At 39.5% G+C, this 19,991-nt stretch overlaps 2 protein-coding genes across 3 annotated transcripts; one reads left to right on the forward strand and one right to left on the reverse strand.

The window, feature by feature from the left end:
- Positions 1-16: 16 nt before the first annotated feature.
- On the reverse strand, positions 17-1,607 carry LOC135839674 (ATP synthase subunit d, mitochondrial-like). Its single transcript, XM_065355808.1, has 3 exons — positions 1,391-1,607; positions 1,074-1,245; positions 17-498 (listed from the first exon to the last, which is right to left on the reverse strand). Exons 1-3 carry the CDS (start codon positions 1,510-1,512, stop codon positions 235-237), a joined length of 558 nt encoding a protein of 185 aa, XP_065211880.1. The 5' UTR covers positions 1,513-1,607; the 3' UTR covers positions 17-234.
- Positions 1,608-1,872: 265 nt separating this feature from the next.
- Positions 1,873-19,289, forward strand: LOC135839663 (zinc finger CCCH domain-containing protein 18). 2 transcript variants are annotated; one of them, XM_065355789.1, is made up of 16 exons: positions 1,873-2,383; positions 2,583-2,824; positions 3,699-4,832; positions 4,925-5,325; positions 5,401-5,572; positions 5,673-5,774; positions 5,901-6,058; positions 11,854-12,309; positions 12,390-12,551; positions 12,722-12,933; positions 13,019-13,232; positions 13,323-13,519; positions 13,725-13,810; positions 13,907-14,009; positions 14,198-14,283; positions 18,102-19,289. In XM_065355789.1, the coding sequence occupies exons 3-16, from the start codon at positions 3,720-3,722 to the stop codon at positions 18,210-18,212; spliced, it is 3,573 nt and encodes a 1,190-aa protein (XP_065211861.1). In that variant the 5' UTR covers positions 1,873-2,383; positions 2,583-2,824; positions 3,699-3,719; the 3' UTR covers positions 18,213-19,289. The 2 variants fall into 2 exon arrangements, with proteins under 2 accessions (XP_065211861.1, XP_065211860.1); XM_065355788.1 differs by lacking the exon at positions 2,583-2,824.
- The last annotated feature ends 702 nt before the right edge of the window (positions 19,290-19,991 follow it).

A 19,991-nucleotide genomic window follows, 5' to 3' on the forward strand; every position in this document is an offset into this window, starting at 1 on the left:
ATCATTAACACGGCGATTTTAGAAGTAAGATTTTATTCATTTTTACATTTACATTAACGTGAAGCTAAATAATTCGGCATTTACTAGTAATTCAAAATCCAGCCCTAAGCTTCGTAATACTCACCTAACACGTTCGTACGATTGGAGAGAGGAAAAAAAAACAAAACAAATGAAAACAGTAATCGCCGCGAGCTAATTTTTTCGACGACGACGAGCGAATAATGCGCAGAATATTTACGGATGGTACTTGTCGGGTCCGTGCATTTGTCCCATTTTTCGATGGTAAGCCAATAGTTCGGGAGTAAGTTCGCTGAGTTCGTCGTGAGGATAGAACGTTGGTTTTTCGAGAGGATTCAAAGCTAAATTCGGATGGTGATAAGCGAATTCTTCCAGCGTCATGTCTTCGTAAGGTGGCACCGCGCGTATCGCTTCGATATCTTTTTCGAATCTTTTGATACGATCGTTGGATGCTTTTATAAATCTGTTCACCTTTTCCAGCTGAAACGAATTAAAGGTAAATTATTTTCATTCGTTCGTCGTCTCGTCTGTACATTTCTACACTTATTTTCTATCGATTATATATTATAATAGAGCATGCACCGCTGCTCCCCTCTAGCCTCCTTCTTTCCGATGTTACCCGAAAGTAATTGAACAGTGAACGGTGCAACTTCGAATTGCCAACATTTACCCTTACTCGCATTTGTAGCAGTAGTAGCCTAGCAGGCGATTGCTTCGTAAGGATCGAAATGTTTTGAAGCCAGTTGTAACGTAATACACAGTAAAGCGAAAATCTCTTTACGGCCGAGTGAAAAATTACATCATCACCGGAGTCTCAAAAGCTCAAAATACTACAGACGGTGCTACTAGGTATAAGACTTTCTAGTCAGCTTTTCGACTTTTCAACTCCCGTTGCAGTTACACATTCATTAGATACATTAATCACAACGAAAGACGAGCGGCGACACTACATAAATACCTAATTACCTATTAACCTACACTCAGGGTTCGGATTCCACTTTCGAGTCATATTTACTAGGTGATAATAATTATCGTATAAATACTAAATAGCGTACTTCGTTTTTCTCTTCGGCAGCTACCGATGCGAGGGTTCCTTTATCATCGGGATACGGTATTTTAGTGGAAGCGTACAATTTCTCAAACTGTTCGATAACCGCTTTATTGACGGCGTTACTCTTGTAGTACGACCAATCAATTTTGGGCGGATCTTCCGGATTAGCTGCCACCCTGTAAATTGAGAATCGAACATATTAACGCGTCCGAAGGGATTGATTGCTTCAAACATTTTACGATTCGAATGTAATATCGGTACATCGCTAACGTTAACGTAGCATTTAAGCTAATAACCTTCCTATGACCCGATAACGCTTACTTCCTTAGAAATCCATCAGATTTGACTTTGAACGCTTGGTAATTTGCTTTCTGCGCTGAAGGGATTCTGCTGGCTAAATCCATCCAATCGACGGAGTATTTTCCAATCCTCTTGGATGCCATTTTAAAGAGATTTGCGTTAAAATTCGACTAACTATGCAAAAACACCTTCACTAATCACTGCGATGTGCGAACAAATTTATGAAAGAAAAAAGATGATGGATGAAAAAAAAACAATTATCACAAGGCTACCAACAAATTCGGAAACAAAAAAAATTGGCCAAACTTCGATTTCGAATTTCGTTCCGAACTCGATCCGGTTGATCCGGATCGTAACCGTGTGAACGTGCGTTGTGACGCTGGCGGACGTTGGAAGCCATTGGAAACGGAAACGGAAACAACAAAACACGAGGAAGGACGGTTCGAGTTTCGATTCTTCGATAATTAATCTGTGATTTTGTGTTTGTGGTCAGGTGCTTGGGGGAGGAAAGGTGCGCAGTCCATGTCGCTTCGTTCGTCGCTTCGAGATAATCGAATATTTTCAACATTTTTATTAATAATTTTCATTTATTTTGTATAGTATTGTTTTTATTTTAAACTTTATCGTTGTAATTTTGACTAATTATTCAATTTGTAGCGTGTTGTATCACGCTGTATTAGATGGTGTACAGTACTTCGTGGTAATATCACATCAACAACGACGGCGTAACTATACTGATTGTTAGCTTTACACGAACTCATATACGATTTCGATTGTGACAATGTCGGTGTCGAATATTGAGCACTAATTTACTATTTTGATATGTTGATAATGTACGCCCATATCGTATAGCAGCATGAATGAGCGTTGTTTGTGCCTTGGAAGTTGAAGTTGGAAATGGACGAATGCCACTAGCAATTTGCCACACAAGTCGAAGAAGCCCTGTTGCTACTAGCTATTCAGTCAGCGATCGGCTTTTATACATTGACGAGCACCGATTGACAAACTTTGCCGGTGAGTATTCGACTCGGATAAGTACATAAGTATTAGATGATAATTTTCGTACACGGCGTTTACATTTTCATAGTTTGTTGTTGATTCATCGAAACTTTAGATTACCTCTATTCTGAAGAAACCGTATTATTTAAAGTTTATACTGTGTAACTATAGTGTAACATTCTTAATCATGTCAAGTTTTTATTTTATTTTTCAGGCGTAAATTCATCATAACACGCGTTGTGTAAAAGTTTGCTTTTTCATGTACATTTTTTTTTTCTTCGTTTGTTCCGTTATCAAAGTCGTGTTTTAATTAGTTCAGTAATAAAATGTCACGTTTTCACGTTTAAAGTTGAAAAATTTTAAGGTTAATTCGAGTGATAGTATAATTTTAAAGTGCGATTTCGTTATTTTTCGGTATTAATTTACGCTTTATAAACAAATGTCTGCGTCGATAAGGTAAGAAACATGAAAAGTTTCAAATCCCTTTTGTACTTTGCAGATATTAACTAGGTATCTGCCGAAACGCTTTACTTTGCTTATTCATAGGCAATTGTCTAGTAATTGATTAAATAAGTAGAACGAACGCGAATCGAAATTCCATTTTCTATGTAGTTTTTTCTGGTTGCGATTGCGAGACGGTAAACGGTACCCATCATACTATCTACGTTGAAATGCTTTGATTTGCAAATCCATCTCGAAACGAGTATATGTCTGATCATTGGTGTTGCTGTGCTGCGCGGCTGAGCGAGAGAATACGAAAATATGGTGCGAAGTCGAAGCATTCGGAGGGTGTTTGATTTTGCCATTTCGTCGACATCGAGTACGAAATTTCAAACCGATTAGATTTTTCATTTCGCCGCTCGCATCCGATCTAAAATATTCAAACATTCTTTCTATTCGTTGCATATTCATTTTTCAATTGTAATCGTTTTACGAGAAAAATTTCTTCTATTGACGTCGACCGTTTGTTTGTTTGTTGTTGTTTTGTTTCATTTCTTTTTTTTTCCAAATCGCCACTGGTACAGGCTGGCTGGTTGTCGAGTCCTGTTGTACCTACCATCTACCATTATTCCAACGGTCGCTTCTATCTACATAATATTTAACAATAACACAGACTACTGTGTTACTTTCATATTTGATTACCTTTATTGATCGATTGGTAACGCAGTCTTGAAAGAATTCGATCACATTACACTGCCCTATTACTTACTTTAGCAGGACCGACGCGACGCCGCGTTATCGTTTACTCCGTGGCGTTTGTGAGTTTGAGGATTTTGTTACCAAGTATATACACGTGTCTAATTGAGCATTTTTTGCGGTGATTTTGCAGAAAACGGTACGTGGAGAGAACATGGATTCGGATGTTTCGGCCGAAGGTGATTTCGATGGCGAATCTCCCAGAAATAGAGCCTGGATGAGCGGTAACTCGGACGGCCATCATTCTTCATCCGATCACGAGTCACCGACTAAGAATAGCGATCGAGCGAGTGTTTCGCCGGATGTGGAGCGTTCGTCGAATGCAAAACTGTCTAGTAATTCGGATCACGAATCGTCGTCCGATGAAAAAGATTCGGATACTTCGGATAGAGAAGAGAACGACGACGAGGCGGAAACGGAACAGCAAGAGGAAGATGACGATGAAGACGAAGAAGAGGAGGGAAAAGGTGGCGACGAAGTCGAAGAAAATGGCGCGGACGTACCGACTCGTGATGATCGTCTTTCGGACACCGATCAAGGCAAATTATCGCCGCACGAACCACGTGACGAATGTGACGACGACTACGAGCGCGAGCACCGAGACAACTCCGCGTCCGATTGCGATCGCGTTGAAAATATGGACGATTCGCCGCCCTCGCCTCCGCCGCCGCAGCAGCAACAGCAGCAGCCGTTAGCTTTAGAAAACGATTCGTGGACAGACGGCGGTTGTGAAAAGCAGTCTTCTCCGAAAACTCCTTCGGTACCCGCTAGCCCGCGAATACAGGAACGCGGCGACGAAAACGAGAATCACGACGACGACGACGATGATGAAAACGACGGCGAAGACGATGACAACAGCAGCGCTGGCGGCAGCAGCAGCCGGAGCAGCAGTGGCGACGAACGCAGTCGTCGTAATAGCAGAAACGACGCCGAAGACGTAAACACTCCGTACGAGAGCGTCAACGGCGATCTGTCGCCGAAATCGCCCAAACGTTCCAACAGCGTTGGTTGGGATAGTAAGAGTGATATAGCGTCCTCGTTGGACAGCGTCAGCCCGAGTCAGTTCGAGCGGCAGCAATCTCCGTCGAAATTCGCTCTCGCAGAACGCGAAAATTTCTCCGTCGATCCGAAAGAGGAGAAAATCGTGGAAAGTAAAAAAACCATAATAGATTTCGCCGACGACCTTTCCGATGTATCCGATATCGAAAGTAACGACAGTTACGCCGAACACGAAGAAAACGACGCCAGTCGGCGACTCGATCATACGGTACGTAGACAATTTGTTGCCTCCGGCTCGTCGAAATTCTGTTTTCATTCCCTGATCGAGTAATACGAGTGTTTTTGTTTCGTTTTGTTTAGGAAGTTGACAAGTCGGAAGAACTGGACCATCCGAAATCGCCTGCGACGTCGCTACCACATCAGCCGCAACAACGTTATCATCATCACCACCACCAACGACACGAGCAAATGAATAATGACGCGAATGACGACAAACTTGCTGATGACGTGGCTGTATCGTTGCACGTTGAGGGCGAAGAACAGCTCGACTTTGAAGCGGAAGAAGGCGAATGTTCGCCGAAGTTGGATAAAATGAAAGAAATCGAAGACGAAACTAAAAAAGAGGAAGAGAAAGAAAAAGAGCATTCCGATTTGGAAGAGGGCGAATTAACCGACGATAACGACACGAAACCCGAAGAAACCGAAAGACCCGTTTGCCGGTTTTTTTCGCGCGGTCACTGTACGTGGGGTTCTAACTGCAGGTTGGTATTACGAGCGTACGAAAAACAATTTGCTTTGCTCGAGTGTTGGCTGATTATTTGTGACGTTTGATGCAGATTCATACATCCGGGCGTCATGGACAAAGGAAACTATTCCATGTTTGAAACTGTGCGACCGATAATTACTCCTGGCGGACCACCTCCTCCCAATTCGAACCCGTCAATGATGTATCCAGTTTTTCCGCCGCATCTTGCGCACTCGCATCTACCAGCAGAACGATCTGGCGGGGTAAGTGCGAAGGATCTCTTTTTTTCGCCCATCGAATTTTCTGCTGACTTTAACTCGTAGGTGTTCTCGTAATGATAACAATTTGATGTGTCACGAACAGATGGTACCGGGAAGTGGCGGTGCTGGTAACGCAGCCATCGCGCGTAAAGACGAACCTGCCATGGAGTCATCGTGGGAAAGAGGTCTGCGACAAGCCAAAGAGGTACGATGAATTATTTACTGGTTTTCAGGCGCGTCCACTGTGTATTATGTATTTTGTATTGTGTACCTGTGCTTGTACCTGCTACCCAAGTACTTACTAATCGATTGTTGATCACTTTGCCGACAGATGATTCGAAAGTCGTCGAAACGTAAAGAAACCGAGGTCGATTTCGAGGATAAGAAGATGAATTTAACCTTGAGTCAAGACGAAATCGACAAAGAAAACGATTATTACTCGAGAAACTCGGCTAGCCCGGGTAAAAGTCCGGATGTCGGTGATAAATGGTACGTAACGAGTCGTATTGGCTATTCTATACGAATAGATGTACATGTACTCGTATTTCACGCGTTACTATTAGTACAGTCATTTTAGAAAAATTTTTAGTCGAACCAAGGAAAAATTGGAGGAAAGCTGAATTTCACATTATTTGTTCAGATTGGTCTCTAAAATAACCCATCAATAGTAGCACCCCGCAACTTGCTGGTTACCCCCACAAGAGGTCATTAACCTTTGTCAATCCACGTTTTTCGGCTATATCGCCGAAATGAAACGTCGAAGGGAAAAGTTACCTCAAGCGCTTAAGCGACGGACACCATGTTATCTGTATCACCTCCGTCATCCTCACTCTCGCTCTCAGAATTAATTTCAGAAACTTGATGTGGCTTTACTAACAAAACGGCGGCTATTTTGATTGGTAGTGCGCCGAAATCGCAGATTTTGCTTTCCAACGTAAAACTCGAAAAGAAATTTAAAAAAAAAAGACAAAGCTAGATCGAAAGAGCATGCAAAAATTCGTCGGGAGCCGAAATTTCAAGTTCGAAAGTGTATTTTTCTATTCTTGGTACATTTCTGAAAATCAAATTTAGGCCCAAAATGAGAAAAAAAAATGAAATTTTACCAAATTGACCTAGAAAGATGAGATTTGGGATGTATCCTATTTTCGACCTGCCAAATCGATTAGAAATTGTTTCAAACCATTTTCAGTAGTTCTGGAGCCTCCAGCAGATTTTTGAAACGTGCAATGTCCACAATATTTCATCAAAAGCTGTTGGAAAGCTAAAATTCATTCTGTAAACTAATTTCAATATGCTAAGGAGTCGACTGCAAGTAGGTTTCAATTTCAAATCGTTTTGGAGCCTCTAGCGACTTTTTGGAAATTACCGGAGCCTCCGGTAGATATTTCAATGCTCGAAATTTTCGTAAAAATTTACCAAACAGAGCTGGAAATCCAAAATTTACTCCAAGTCGACTTCAGGTTGGTTCAAGTCATTTTGGAACCTCCAGCGCTTTTCAAAAATTCCTAGAACCTCCAACAGATTTTAGGAACTTGGAATTTCATCAAATGCAGTTCGAAAGCAAAAATTTACTCAGTAAACTAATTTTAATACCCTATGAAGTCGACTAGCGGTAGATTTCAAGTCGTTTTGGAGCCTCCAGCGATTTTGTGGAAATTACCGGAGCCTTCGGCAGATTTTTCAATGCTCAAAATTTCCATAAAATTTTACCAAACAGAGACACTCCATTTTCGACATTATTCTGAGGTGGATCGCAGGCAGTTTCAATCCGTTTTGGAGTCTCCAGCAGATTTTTAGAAACAATGTGTTTTTCAAAATATGCCACAAAACCTGTCCGGATTAACTTTCGGCTTTCCAACTCCATTTGATGAAATTTTGTAGAAATTGCAAGATTCAAAAATTTACTGGAGGCTCCAGTAATTTTCAAAAACTCGCTGAAGGCTCCAAAACGACTTGAAATCTACTTGCAGTCGACTGCCTATATCGTATTGAAATTATTAGTTTACAGAATGAATTTTAGCTTTCCAACAGCTTTTGATGAATTCTTGTAGAAATTTCACGTTTCAAAAATCTACTGGAGGCTCTAAGAATTTTCAAAAAGTCACCGGTGGCCTCAAAATAACTCAAACTCACAAGCAGTCGACTCAACAGCGTTTATAAATTCTATTGCAGAGTAAATTTCTGCTACCCAACTTCGTTTGATGAAATATTCGTGGGATTTTCAAGTTTCAAAAATGTGCTGGAGGCTCCAGAACTGCTCAAAACGGTTTGAAATCGGTTTGACAGGTCTAAAATAGCGTATATTAAAATTTCAGCTTAATATCTCAATTTGGTGAAATTTTGATTTTTCTCCCTCATTTTTGGCCTAAATTTGATTTTTAAAAATTCACCAAAAATCGAAAAATACATTTCAACTGAACTGGTCATACTTATAGGAACGTAGAATAATTTTAGTTCAATCACTTTTTTCCTTCCAACCTTTCATTTCGGCGATATAGCCAAAAAATGTAGATTGACAATGCGTGGGTGAAATACAAGTTGCAGTGTGCAACTTTTTGGTCAAAATATTTCGAATTCACGTTTTAAAAATAGTAGATTTTCATTTTTTAAAACAATTTTCATAAAATTGACAACTTTACCCCCTCCTTAGGAAGGGTGATATCGTCATTTTGGGAAAAGCTGAACTGGTCACGCTGATAGGAAATCTAGCGTAGAACAATTTTTGATTGAATATTTTTCCTCTCTGGTCCTTCATTTCGGCGATACAACCGCAAAACCTGTATCGGTTTTATTGGGGGGGGGGCAATGAGTTTTTTCAGTTTTCTCCTCAGGGGTTGATTTTACGTCGAAAACAGCTCAGTACTTTTTTGTTCTACGTCAAATTCCCGATCTAGTGATATATCAACTGTCCTTCTACCCCCAAGGAGGATGGGGCCTAGGGTGGTCCTTATTTTTGAAGTTGGGATTTTTCCGCTCCCACCCCCTAAAGTGGTGACCTCGGGTGAGAAAATAATTCCCTATTTTTTATTTTTTCCATTTTCGAAAAATTCGGGCTGCGGTGGGCCCCTCAATTTTCAAAAATTTGAAAAAAACCTAATTCAAAGAAAATTTTTTGAAATTTCAAAATTTCGAGTTCCATCGTCTCTAAAAGGTCCCTTTTGAGTAAAATAGACTCTCATGACGATTTTAGCCCCCTCCCATGAAAACCAAGCTGACCCCCCAGAATAGCTGAAATTTGTATATTATGCAGTGAGATGTCCTAAAATTGGTTGTTTTTGGTCTTTCCTCCTTCCAACCCCACAAAGTGGTGTCCTTTGGTGAGAAAATAATTCCCTATTTTTTATTTTTTCCATTTTCAAAAAATTCCAGTAGTGGTGGACTGGTGGGCCACTCAATAATTTTCAAAAAAAATGAAAAAAAAACAATTCAAAGAAAAATTTTTAAAATTTCAAAATTTTGAGTTCCATCGTCTCTAAAAGGTCCCTTTTGAGTAAAATAGACTCTCATGATGATTTTAGCCCCCACCCATGAAAACCAAGCTGACCCCACCAGAAAAGCTAAAATACAAATTTCAGCTATTCTGGTGGGGTCAGCTGCTCTATTATTTTGATGATGTTGTATGAGAAATAGGTATGTACCAGGGTAGCTATTCCTGAAATTTCGGTAAGCGTGATAAGCCGGTTAGCATTTTCATTTACTATCACACTTATCAGTAGACGTTAACTGATGAGTAGCCACAAGTTTTCAGAATAATGGAATGGGCACTACTCGTACCATCATAAACTATTTTCATATTTTTAAATTGAACGAACATTTTTAATCCATATTTTGTATTTTCATCATTTGTGATCTGTCACGAGAAAACCAGGTTAGTGTCCAAAAAATCGATATATTTTTTTTGATGGATATTGGTAGTACTCAGGGTGCAGAATCTGCCTGCGGTGGTAAAAACGTTCGCGAACGATTCTTTTGACCCTAAATTTAAGGTTAAAAAAATAGAGCAACTACAAAAAAAATGGGGAAATTTTTTTTTTTTTTTCATTTTCTTAAAATGTATGCCCGGGGGAGTCAACATGCAAATTTTTGTGGATATCCGCTCACATTTGTAGGATTTAGACCATTTTTTTAAAATTTGAATGAGGCTTAAGCTGGAAAAATCAACTCTTTTCACCTTGAACAAGTTTCTTGAAAAAATTGAAAAACTCGATAAATAACTTTATTTTATGTTAATAATTCATTCTTGGTAGTTTTCGCAAAATTTTTGGTGCGAAATTTTAAAAAAACAAAAAAATTGATTTAGGGAAATTTCGATTATCGGCCTTTGGCAACCCTGATTTTGAAAAAAAAATGTCAGGTTATGTTGGCACCCCTGGTGGTCAAAAATGGTCCAAGTTTCACGGACCTACGAATCATAGATCCCCGAACACATAAATTCAAAACTTCAAATGCTTGTCCTGTAAAATTTACATTTTGGACACTAACCTGGTTTTCTCGTGACAGATCACATTTGCTAATACTTTGGGCACCATAGCAAAATTAAAAATTTTAATCAAAATAGTTGAAAAATCGCAATTAAAACAAAATGAAGCAATAAAGAAACTTCATTTACCTACATCTACAAGACCGCAACCATTAGTTTTTTAGCTTAACTTTGGAGTTAACATAAGTAAGGTACCAATCAGTAACTGAGGTAACTGCGTTAGTTAACGGATTTGAAACTCTCATAACTCGCTTATAACAATTACCAAAATTTGAGGAATAGCTACCCAGAGTCCTGCACAGTGTAGTTAAAAGTTATCTGAGTTAGTCGCATGTTGAGTGCGGTAAGCTACCAAATATAACTCATCCAAAAGCGGTTACATACGCATTAGCCAATGTGGTTAATTTTGTAGTTGAAATAACTGAACTACCTGTGATTATACCACGTTCTTATCGGAAATGTAATGTTTGATTCATTGATTCTGTCTTATCTGTTTGATGAGTCACCAAAATGTATTGATGATGAGACACCAGAGAACCAAATGTGGTTAATGTATGGTTATTAACCTAACTTACCGCTGGTTGCGCACACTGACAAAAGTAACTGCAGTTAGTAACCTGTAGTTAGATTAGCCAATATTTCGGGGGGGGGGGGGGGGTTATCCGGCTATTTTAACTACACCGTGCAGTACTCTGGTATGTACAGAGAGTGAGCTAGTTGAATGAGTCAGAGTTTGAGGAATAGGTTGAGGAGTGAGTGAATAAATAAAAGTAGGGCACTTAAACGTGACATTTTTATACTGTTTATTAATTTAGTTGGTATCAAGCAAGAGAGTAAGTTTGTACTGAGACAGTTTAACAGTTTTGGCCCCATGTTGGGCGCCAATTCTGTTGTATGAAATAATAGGCTGGTTCTGTTAAAACGATCTATTCTCCAATATGTACAATATTCAACTGTTGAACTGTCTCACTACAAACTTACTCTCTAGCTTGATACCAACTAAATTAATGAACAGTATAAAAACGTCATGTTTAAGTGTCTAAGGGCCGGTTTTTCAACGCTCAGATAGGGAATTTAACTCTCGGTTAGCGACTAACCGACGATTCCGATTGGCAGGTAGCGCTTAACCGGGTGGTTAAAACCTTATCTGAACGATTGAAAACCTGGTCCTTACTTTTATTCACTCACTCCTCAACCTATTCCTCGAACTCTGACTCATCCAACTAGCTCACTCTCTGTACATACCTGTTTCTCATACAACATCATCAAAATAGTAGTGAAAATTGAGGGGTTCTGGAGAGAGCTAGGTGAGTGTAGCAGAGAATCTGAGGTCATATTCGTGCTCAGCGCTATCGAATCATATCAAAACGATACCCTACTTATTAGTAGTGATTTTTTTCAAAATTCCCATTTCACCCCCCCCCCTACCCGACCACCCTGAGATACACTATTCCAAGTTTTCACCACGGCGCACCCAAGCAAAAATTTCCAATATAGTATATGATGTTCAAATCAAATCAAATCAACTTTATTTTTTGCAATAGGCAGCATTGCTGCATTTACAAAGTCGACTTATGTACTAACAGTGTAGGAAATGATTAAGATATAAAGAAACGAATAATAAGATTGAATAATATGAAATGAATGCGCCATGTACTGCATTATACAGGTACCCCAAATATATCCAAAAGAAGATGTTTACAAAATTGTACCTCTCAATCTTGATTGTTAATTGTTAATGTGATTTTTCACCTAATTCGCCTAGATTATATGTATAATCATACTATCGTTTTCGTTTTGTTAGGAAACTGGATGGCGACGTAAAATCACATCGCATGGGGCCCGGTGGCGGCAGCGGCGATGTAGCGACTGCGGTACCGCACGCTGGTGCCGATGTTCCGCCTCTCGGCTACTACCCTCAGCTTCATCACGGATTATCGAGGCCGGCCGCTGCCGCCGACTACTGGAGCGCTCACAGGATGGGCGGCCTGCCTTATGACGAGTATGGTTTACGCGCTGCGCCTATGCCTTACGGAGCGGACTACTATTCTGCGGCAGCGGCTGCTGCGGCTGCAGCTGCGGCCGCCGGTCGTCGTTACATGCATCCGAATTCGTATTACGCTCCGAGACCTGGCAATGTGTCCGCACCTCAATCGCATCATTCCGAATTCTACGACAGAAAACAAAAACACAAACCGTATCCGAGCTCCAGTCGCGAAGTTATCGTACAGAAGAACGACAAAGCCTACAAAGACGACAGGTAAATACTCGTACATACTAAATAGCTACGATGGGACGGGCGCTCTTATTTCTTAATTTGATCCGTGGCTTCGATTTCAGTCCGAGTAGATACCGCAATCGACGAGAAGATTCTCCCAGAATGGAACGAGCTCGCGACGATGAATGGGCTGATCCGTGGATGCGAACCAAATCGCCGGCTTCCGGTCGCCCCAGACGTAGAAAGGATACTTATTCTTCGGCGTCGTCTTATTCGTCTAGCAGGCAAGTAACGACGAATTGTCGAGCTAAATCCCCTACTCTTCAAAAATAATTTCCTCCGCAATTTTTTTTGAAAAACTTTTCTTCTTTCTCTATCTATCATTGTCATTATTAATCGAACGAGGAAGACTGTGTCGATACTAACTTGCGCGCTCGTATGTATTTGTTTGCAGCGAAAGCAGCCGTAGCTCGAGTCGAAGTAGTTTCAGTTCCAAGTCGCGTAACTCGAGATCTCGCTCCAAAGCTCGTTCGTCCGGCTCGCACTCGCAATCTCATTCTTCGTCGAGATCCGCCTCCGAATCGCAAACGCAAGCGCGTAAAAAAGCTCCGATGCAGTTTAAATTGTCGCCGTCTTCGAGAACGCAGCAACCACCGACGAAAAAAAGTAAGTACAAACTACAAAGTGGCGCAAATGGCCAATTGGGCGAGGAACGCGGTTTTATCGTTTTTTTCTGTTTTAATTTTCGCAGCTATCAAGTCGATTTCTCCGACGTTGTTATCGGAACGGCGAGCGGCTACCGAAAGAGCCATGCATATGAATCCGCCTCCGCCTAGTCCAAAGATTAAAATCAGACCACATTCGCCTCCTGCGGCTAATTCAGTCGGTGGCACCGGCGGCGCTAGCGGCGGCAGCAGCAGCGTTGTCGCCAGCTCATCTGTACCGTCATCCGCGCCGTCTCCTAGGTAACTCGACTATTCCAGGCTTTACGTCCTGTGAGTTATTATGTACTCTATACCTACGTATGTATTTTGTTTTGTTGCCACGTTTGACAGACCGAAAAGTGGCTTACCCGAGAAACTATTGGCGCACTCTAAAGCGGCGGTCGCAGCGGCTATACGTTCGACTAGATCGTCCGAATCCAGATCTTCAAAATCTTCGTCCGGCTCCAGTTCTAGCGATTCTTCGAGCGATTCTTCCGACTCGAGCGCATCTTCGTCGTCGACGAGTAAAAGCGGTAAAACGCCTCCTGGTACGCTATACCTAATTAGTCATTACCGATTCGATTATCAGTACAACGTATTCGTGTACATTCTCGTTGTTGGCTATTGGTATCCTCGGATCGTCCGCAGCAGCGGAATTCCGAGTCTTTACATTGAAATATGTCTCGGAAAAACAAGCATACAAACTGTATCGATAAATGATTTTACGTATTTTTTTTCTGCTTTAATTTTCAGTTCGTCCTCCAAAAAGGAGTGTTCCCGCTAATGACCATTCTGGTGCATCGCAAACAGTCAAAAATAAAGCGATGGACGCTCTCAAAGTGCGTTAATCTGAGTACCGATTAGCGAAAGCGTTATTTTTAGCGTTATAAACTGTTCACGCTACGTGGTTATCCGATTGCGTTGTATTGTTGTAGCTTTCCGGTCAGAAACAGCAAATCAAACTGACGTTGAAAGGCTCTGGGAATTCGACTCAATCGAAACGGATCGTTACCGGCGATAATGCTGATACGAGAAAAGGTTCGTCTCTTTTGCACTTTACGCTTTCATTCGAAGCTTGGCACCGTACCCTATTGTGACGTGCAAAGTGTTAGCCTTTTTCAGCTCTTTGGAAATGGGCTGTGTGCGCTGAAGCTGGCTATTTTGTTTGTTTATTGTTGTTTTTTTTTTTTGGTAAACATTTTTTAATTCGTTCGACTGTTTTACAGAAAAGCCACCATCGGCTGGTAAAAAACGCTTAGCGCATTCCTCGGATTCGGATTCAGATTCGGATAGAGCCTCGTCCGCGAAGAAAGTTAGTATTCGTCACGTTAGGAAATCGAAACGACCCGGGGTCCGGGGGTGTCATAGTCTGGCATATGCAAATAGGAGTAATTGCACCCTCCCCCCTCCCCCACCGATCCTCCGGGACAACTTTTTTCTTAAAGGGGACATCCTAAGGTACATTTTAAAGCAAACATGCCAAAAAAAAGTTGGCTTTACTTACAAAATGGCAGCCATTTTGATTGACAGGTCAGCCAAAATCGCAGATTTTGCGCTTCAAGGACTTGCACGAAATTTTTCAAACCTTACAAAGGTAGATCGAAAGATCATGCAAAAATTTATGATCTGTCAAAATTTCAAGTGCTAAAGTGCGTTTTTCGATTTTTGATGAATTTTTGAAAATCGAATTTAGGCTAAAAATGAGGGAAAAAATCAAAATTTTACCAAATTGACCAAGAAAGCTGAAATTTGGGATATACCCTATTTTCGACATGCCAAATCGATTGGAAACGGTTTCAACCCGTTTTGAGTAGTGCTGGAGCCTCCAGCAGATTTTTGAAACTCGAAATTCCTACAAAATTCCATCAAATTGGAGTTGTAAAGCTAAAATTTATTCTAAGAACTAATACTTCAATACGCTACGAAGTACTACAGGTAAATTTCAAGTCGTTTTGGAGCCTCCAGCAAATTTTTGAAATTTCCTGAAGCCTCCAGCAGATTTTTGAAACTTTAAATTTTCACAAAATTTCATCAAATGGAGATGGAAAGCTGAAATTTACTCTACACTCCAATTTTGACACCCTCTGAAGACGACTTCGGGTGGGTTCAGGTCATTTTAGAGCCTCCAGCGACTTTTTTGAAAATTACTAGAGCCTCCAGTAGATTTTTGAAACTCAAAATTCCCACAAAATTCCATCAAATTGGAGTTGTAAAGCTGAAAGGAGGAGAATCGATAAGGCCATGTTTTGGGCCCGGACAATTATCGATTCGACCACTGTTAAAATGTTGTAATAAATATCCCAAATACGAATCCGTAGTTAGTTAACTCAAAATGACAAATTTTTTGAGCTCCAGGGGTTCTCAAAGTTGCGAATAAAAAAATGATTTTTGAAACCACTGAGTATTATTTTTAAAAACTTTTTCGACGTAATATATCTGTTTGAACCTAATAAACGTTATGCGAGGTGATTTTTTTTTATTTTCGACCCTCGGGGGCAGAAATTGGGGGGTTTTGATTTTTTGAAAATTTTGGAACCACCATTTTGAACCTACCCCTTTGAACCTCGCTAAAAAAAAAAGACCTTCATCATAACAAATTTTTAACTCAATAAAATTTTGCGCTGGTACTCAAAAATTCAATTTTCCAATTTTTCGTGATTCCGATATTTTGGGAACCCCTGGAAAAATAAAAACCTGTGATTTGCGCCAAACGTAACGTTTTGAGGTATATATTCAATTAGCCAGATGAAAACGTTTATTTAAGCTCCCTGTTTATTCGTAATTTTGAACCCTATTTTTGGAGCCCCCACTTTAGGCACCCCTAAAAAAAGGCATTTTTGCATATTTTTTCAAACAAATCGAAAAATTTACATTTGAAACACTCTAGCAAGTGCTCGATAATTTTCATTTGATTTTTCTTGTAACTCTCAAAATTGAGCTTTTTTTGGCCAAATTCTTAGATTTAACTCTTCGAAAAGACGTGAAAATAACGTTTTCACGATTTCAACGAAGTAAAAATTTCAGAATTTGACCCCAAATAGCTCAATTTTGGAAGTTACAGGAAAAATCAAATGAAAAATTATCAAGTACTTGCTAGTGTGTTTCAAATGTAAATTCTTCAAATTATTTGAAAAAATATGCATAAACACCTTTTTTAGGGGTGCCTAAAGTGGGGGGCTCTAAAAAAGGGTTCAAAATTACGAATATAGAGAAAGCTCAATTAAACTTTTTAATCAAGATAGTTGAATATATGCCTCAAAACGTTACGTTTAGCGCAAATCGCAGGTTTCTAGTTTTCCAGGGGTTCCCAAAATATCGAAATTACAAAAAATTGGAAAATTGGATTTTTGAGTACCAGCGCAAAATTTTATTGAGCTCAAAATTTGGTAGGATGGAGGTCTTTCGAATACTAATAAACTGTGAAAAGCTTTTCAGCGAGGCTCAAAGGGGTAGGTTCAAAATGGTGGTTCCAAAATTTTCCAAAAATCAAAACCCCCCCAATTTTTGCCCCCGACGGTCGAAAATAAAAAAAAAATCACCTCGCATAACGTTTATTAGGTTCAAACAGATATATTACGCTGAAAAAGTTTTTGAAAATAATACTCAGTGGTTTCTAAAATTCTTTTTTTAATCACAACTTTGGGAACCCCTGGAGCCCAAAAAATTGTCATTTTGGGTCAATTAACCACGGATTCGTATTTGGGACATTTATTACAACATTTTAAGAGTGGTTGAGTCGATAACTGCCCGGGCCCAAAAAATGGCCTTATCGATACTCCTCCTTTATTCTAAAAACTAAATTCAATGCGTTACGAAGTACTGCAGGTAAATTTCAAGTCGTTTTGGAGCCTCCAGCAAATTTTTGAAATTTCCTGAAGCCTCCAGCAGATTTTTGAAACTTTAAATTTTCACAAAATTTCATCAAATGGAGATGGAAAGCTGAAATTTACTCCACACTCCAATTTTAACACCCTCTGAAGACGACTTCGGGTGGGTTCAAGTCATTTTAGACCCTCCAGCGACTTTTTTGAAAATTACTAGAGCCTCCAGTAGATTTTTGAAACTTTAAATTTCCCTAAAAATTTCATCAAACTGAGATGGAGAGTCGAAATTCATTCTGCAAACTAACTTCAATACGCTACGAAGTTGACTGCTGGTGGATTTCAAGTCGTTTTGGAGCCTCCAGTGACTTTTTGAAAGGTTGTATGGCGTTTTTTTGGAAAATTGAAATTAAATAAAAGTAGATGGAAGCTTCAAAAACACTTGAAACCTCCAGGCAGTCTGCAAAGTAAATTTCAGCTTGCCAACTCTATTTGATGAATTAATGTTGCGGGAATTTCAAGTTTCAAAAAATCAACTTGAGGCTCCAGTAATTTTCAAAAAAATTGCTGGAGGCCCTAAAATGACTTGAACCCACTCGAAGTCGTCTTCAGAGGGTGTTAAAATTGGAGTGTGGAGTAAATTTCAGCTTTCCATCTCCATTTGATGAAATTTTGTGAAAATTTAAAGTTTCAAAAATCTGCTGGAGGCTTCAGGAAATTTCAAAAATTCACTGGAGGCTCCAAAATGATTTGAAATCCCCCTGATTAGTTTTCAGAATAAATTTCAGCTTTACAACTCCAATTTGATGTAATTTTGTGGGAATTTCGAGTTTCAAAAATCTGCTGGAGGCTCCAGAACTGCTCAAAACGGATTGAAACCGTTTCCAATCGATTTGGCATGTCGAAAATAGGATATATCCCAAATTTCAGCTTTCTTGGTCAATTTGGTAAAATTTTGATTTTTTCCCTCATTTTTGGCCTAAATTGGATTTTCAAAAATTCATCAAAAATCGAAAAACGCACTTTTGCTCTTGAAATTTTGACAGGTCATAAATTTTTGCATCATCTTTCGATCTACCTTTGTAGGGTTTGAAAAGACCTGTCAATCAAAATAGCCGCCATTTTGTAAGTAAGGCCAACTTTTTTTTGGCAAGTTTGCTTTAAAATGTTCCTTCTTAGGACGTCCCCTTTAAGAAAAAAGTTGTCCCGGAGGATGGGGGGGGGTGCAACTACTCCTATTGTCATATGCCGAACTATCACTTTGATTCGATCACGGAATTACTGAATTTTTTATTATTTGTCTTTACAGAGTAGCAAACCTAACCAAAAAAAAGGAGCGCCGTCGAGAAGAGAAGAATTATTGAAACAATTGAAGGCTGTGGAAGATGCAATTGCGCGAAAAAAATCTAAATGTTCGTAAAAATAAATCGGAGATTTTATTATTATTATTTAAAAACAAAAAAAAAAATATTTTACATACGCCTTTACTTATTTTTATTGTGCGATACGATTGAAGCAGTTTTAAATAAATGTAAATTAATTCGCATCTTATTGCTGTGCTGTGCTGTTTTGGGAACTTGATCGTAAATCATTAATAATTAAAGATTCTTGGTTGTCGGACTGAGGAGATGACATTCTACCCATCATTAAGGAAGAAAAAACATTCTTTGTAGGATTGGATATTTCTGCGCATCCTGTAGGTGGTAGGGTAGATATTATTATATGTATTATGAAAGTGCGTACTGCTTAGTTTAGGTTTAAAAAGCAAATGAACTGAGGCCAGAAATTGATTGAGTACTAAAAATGGACCGAAGAAATTATTGTACCACTCGATCAAGATTTGATTAGACGTTGGCATTTTCGTAAAGGTTGATAGGTGCTCGTATCGGCGGAATTGCGGATCATCGAGAGAACGAAAATCGTAAGCACATATTCTTTTCGCAGAAGCTACGAGTAGAATTCGTCCGTTGACCAGTATGCCTACTAGACTAACACTAGACCTACATTAGCGAATTGCACTGTATTGTAGTACCTCTACCTACAGTGTCACGTTGCATTTTGCGCTACCATTAAGGCCTTTTTACTATGAAATAATAGACGTTATAAATCGTCGAAAAGTAAAATCAAGTCAACTCTCTTTTTCGTATGCAATCATCATTGTTGCGAGTAAAAACTAAAAATAACGACGTTCAAAACGACCTTGAAAAGTTTTATTTTCGGTTACACGTCTTATTGTTTTGTTTCGTTTGATTCGACGAGATGCCAAAATCGAGAGAAGCGACGATTTCTGATTTCTACTCGTACATATCTAGTGCGATATTGTTCGCTATTCGCGTTTAGTTCGTATCGCAGGTTCAGGTTCACCGTTCATGTTATTTATTGTCGCATCGCTTTCTGTAATCGCTTCTCCGACGCAAATCAGACGTGCCCCTTTCTCAATCTCCAACGGCCAATTCAATCACTCGCTGCTCGTTTATTTCGTTTTGTTCGCTCACGAGTAAGTACCTATGAGCTTACTACCTGTCTAAACTTGCAATATTCTTCGTTTTTTTTTCTCTCAGGTAGCAATAATCTGAAAACTAGCTGTATTTCAATTTTTTTTTTGTTTTTTTAAATCAAGAAATGCGATTATATTTGCTACCTAGATACGTTTAAAATGAAAAATATCACTACCTATCTAGCTACCTGCTTTCGACGAACCAAAAAAGCCGTTCTGTTTCTGTTTTTTGATAATCAGAAACATGTGGCATGGCGGTTTAATCCAGTCATTTTAGCAAAAATTTTAGTCGAACCTCGAAAAAATTGGCGGAAAGCTGAATTTCACATTATTTGTAGTTTTTCGGCTGTATCGTTGAAATGAAGGGTCCGAGAGGAAAAATGTTCGAACAAAAATTGTTCTGCGCTAAATTTCCTATCAGCATGACTAGTTCAGCTTATCCCAAAATGGCGATTTCACCCTTACTGAGGAGGGGTAGAGTTGTCAATTTTATGAAAATTGTTTAAAAACATGAAAATAATCGACAATTTGGAACGTGAACTCGATTCACGGTAGACTAGAAAAATATTCAAACCAAATTTGCACACCGTAACTTGTTCGCTACCCCCGCAAGAGGTCATTAACCTTCGTCAATCTACATTTTTCGCCGAAATGAAGGGTCACAGGGAAAAAAAGTGATTCAACTAAAATTATTCTACGTCT

The sequence above is a fragment of the Planococcus citri genome, chromosome 3, assembly GCF_950023065.1.
Source record: "Planococcus citri chromosome 3, ihPlaCitr1.1, whole genome shotgun sequence".
In the NCBI taxonomy this organism is placed as follows: domain Eukaryota; kingdom Metazoa; phylum Arthropoda; class Insecta; order Hemiptera; family Pseudococcidae; genus Planococcus; species Planococcus citri.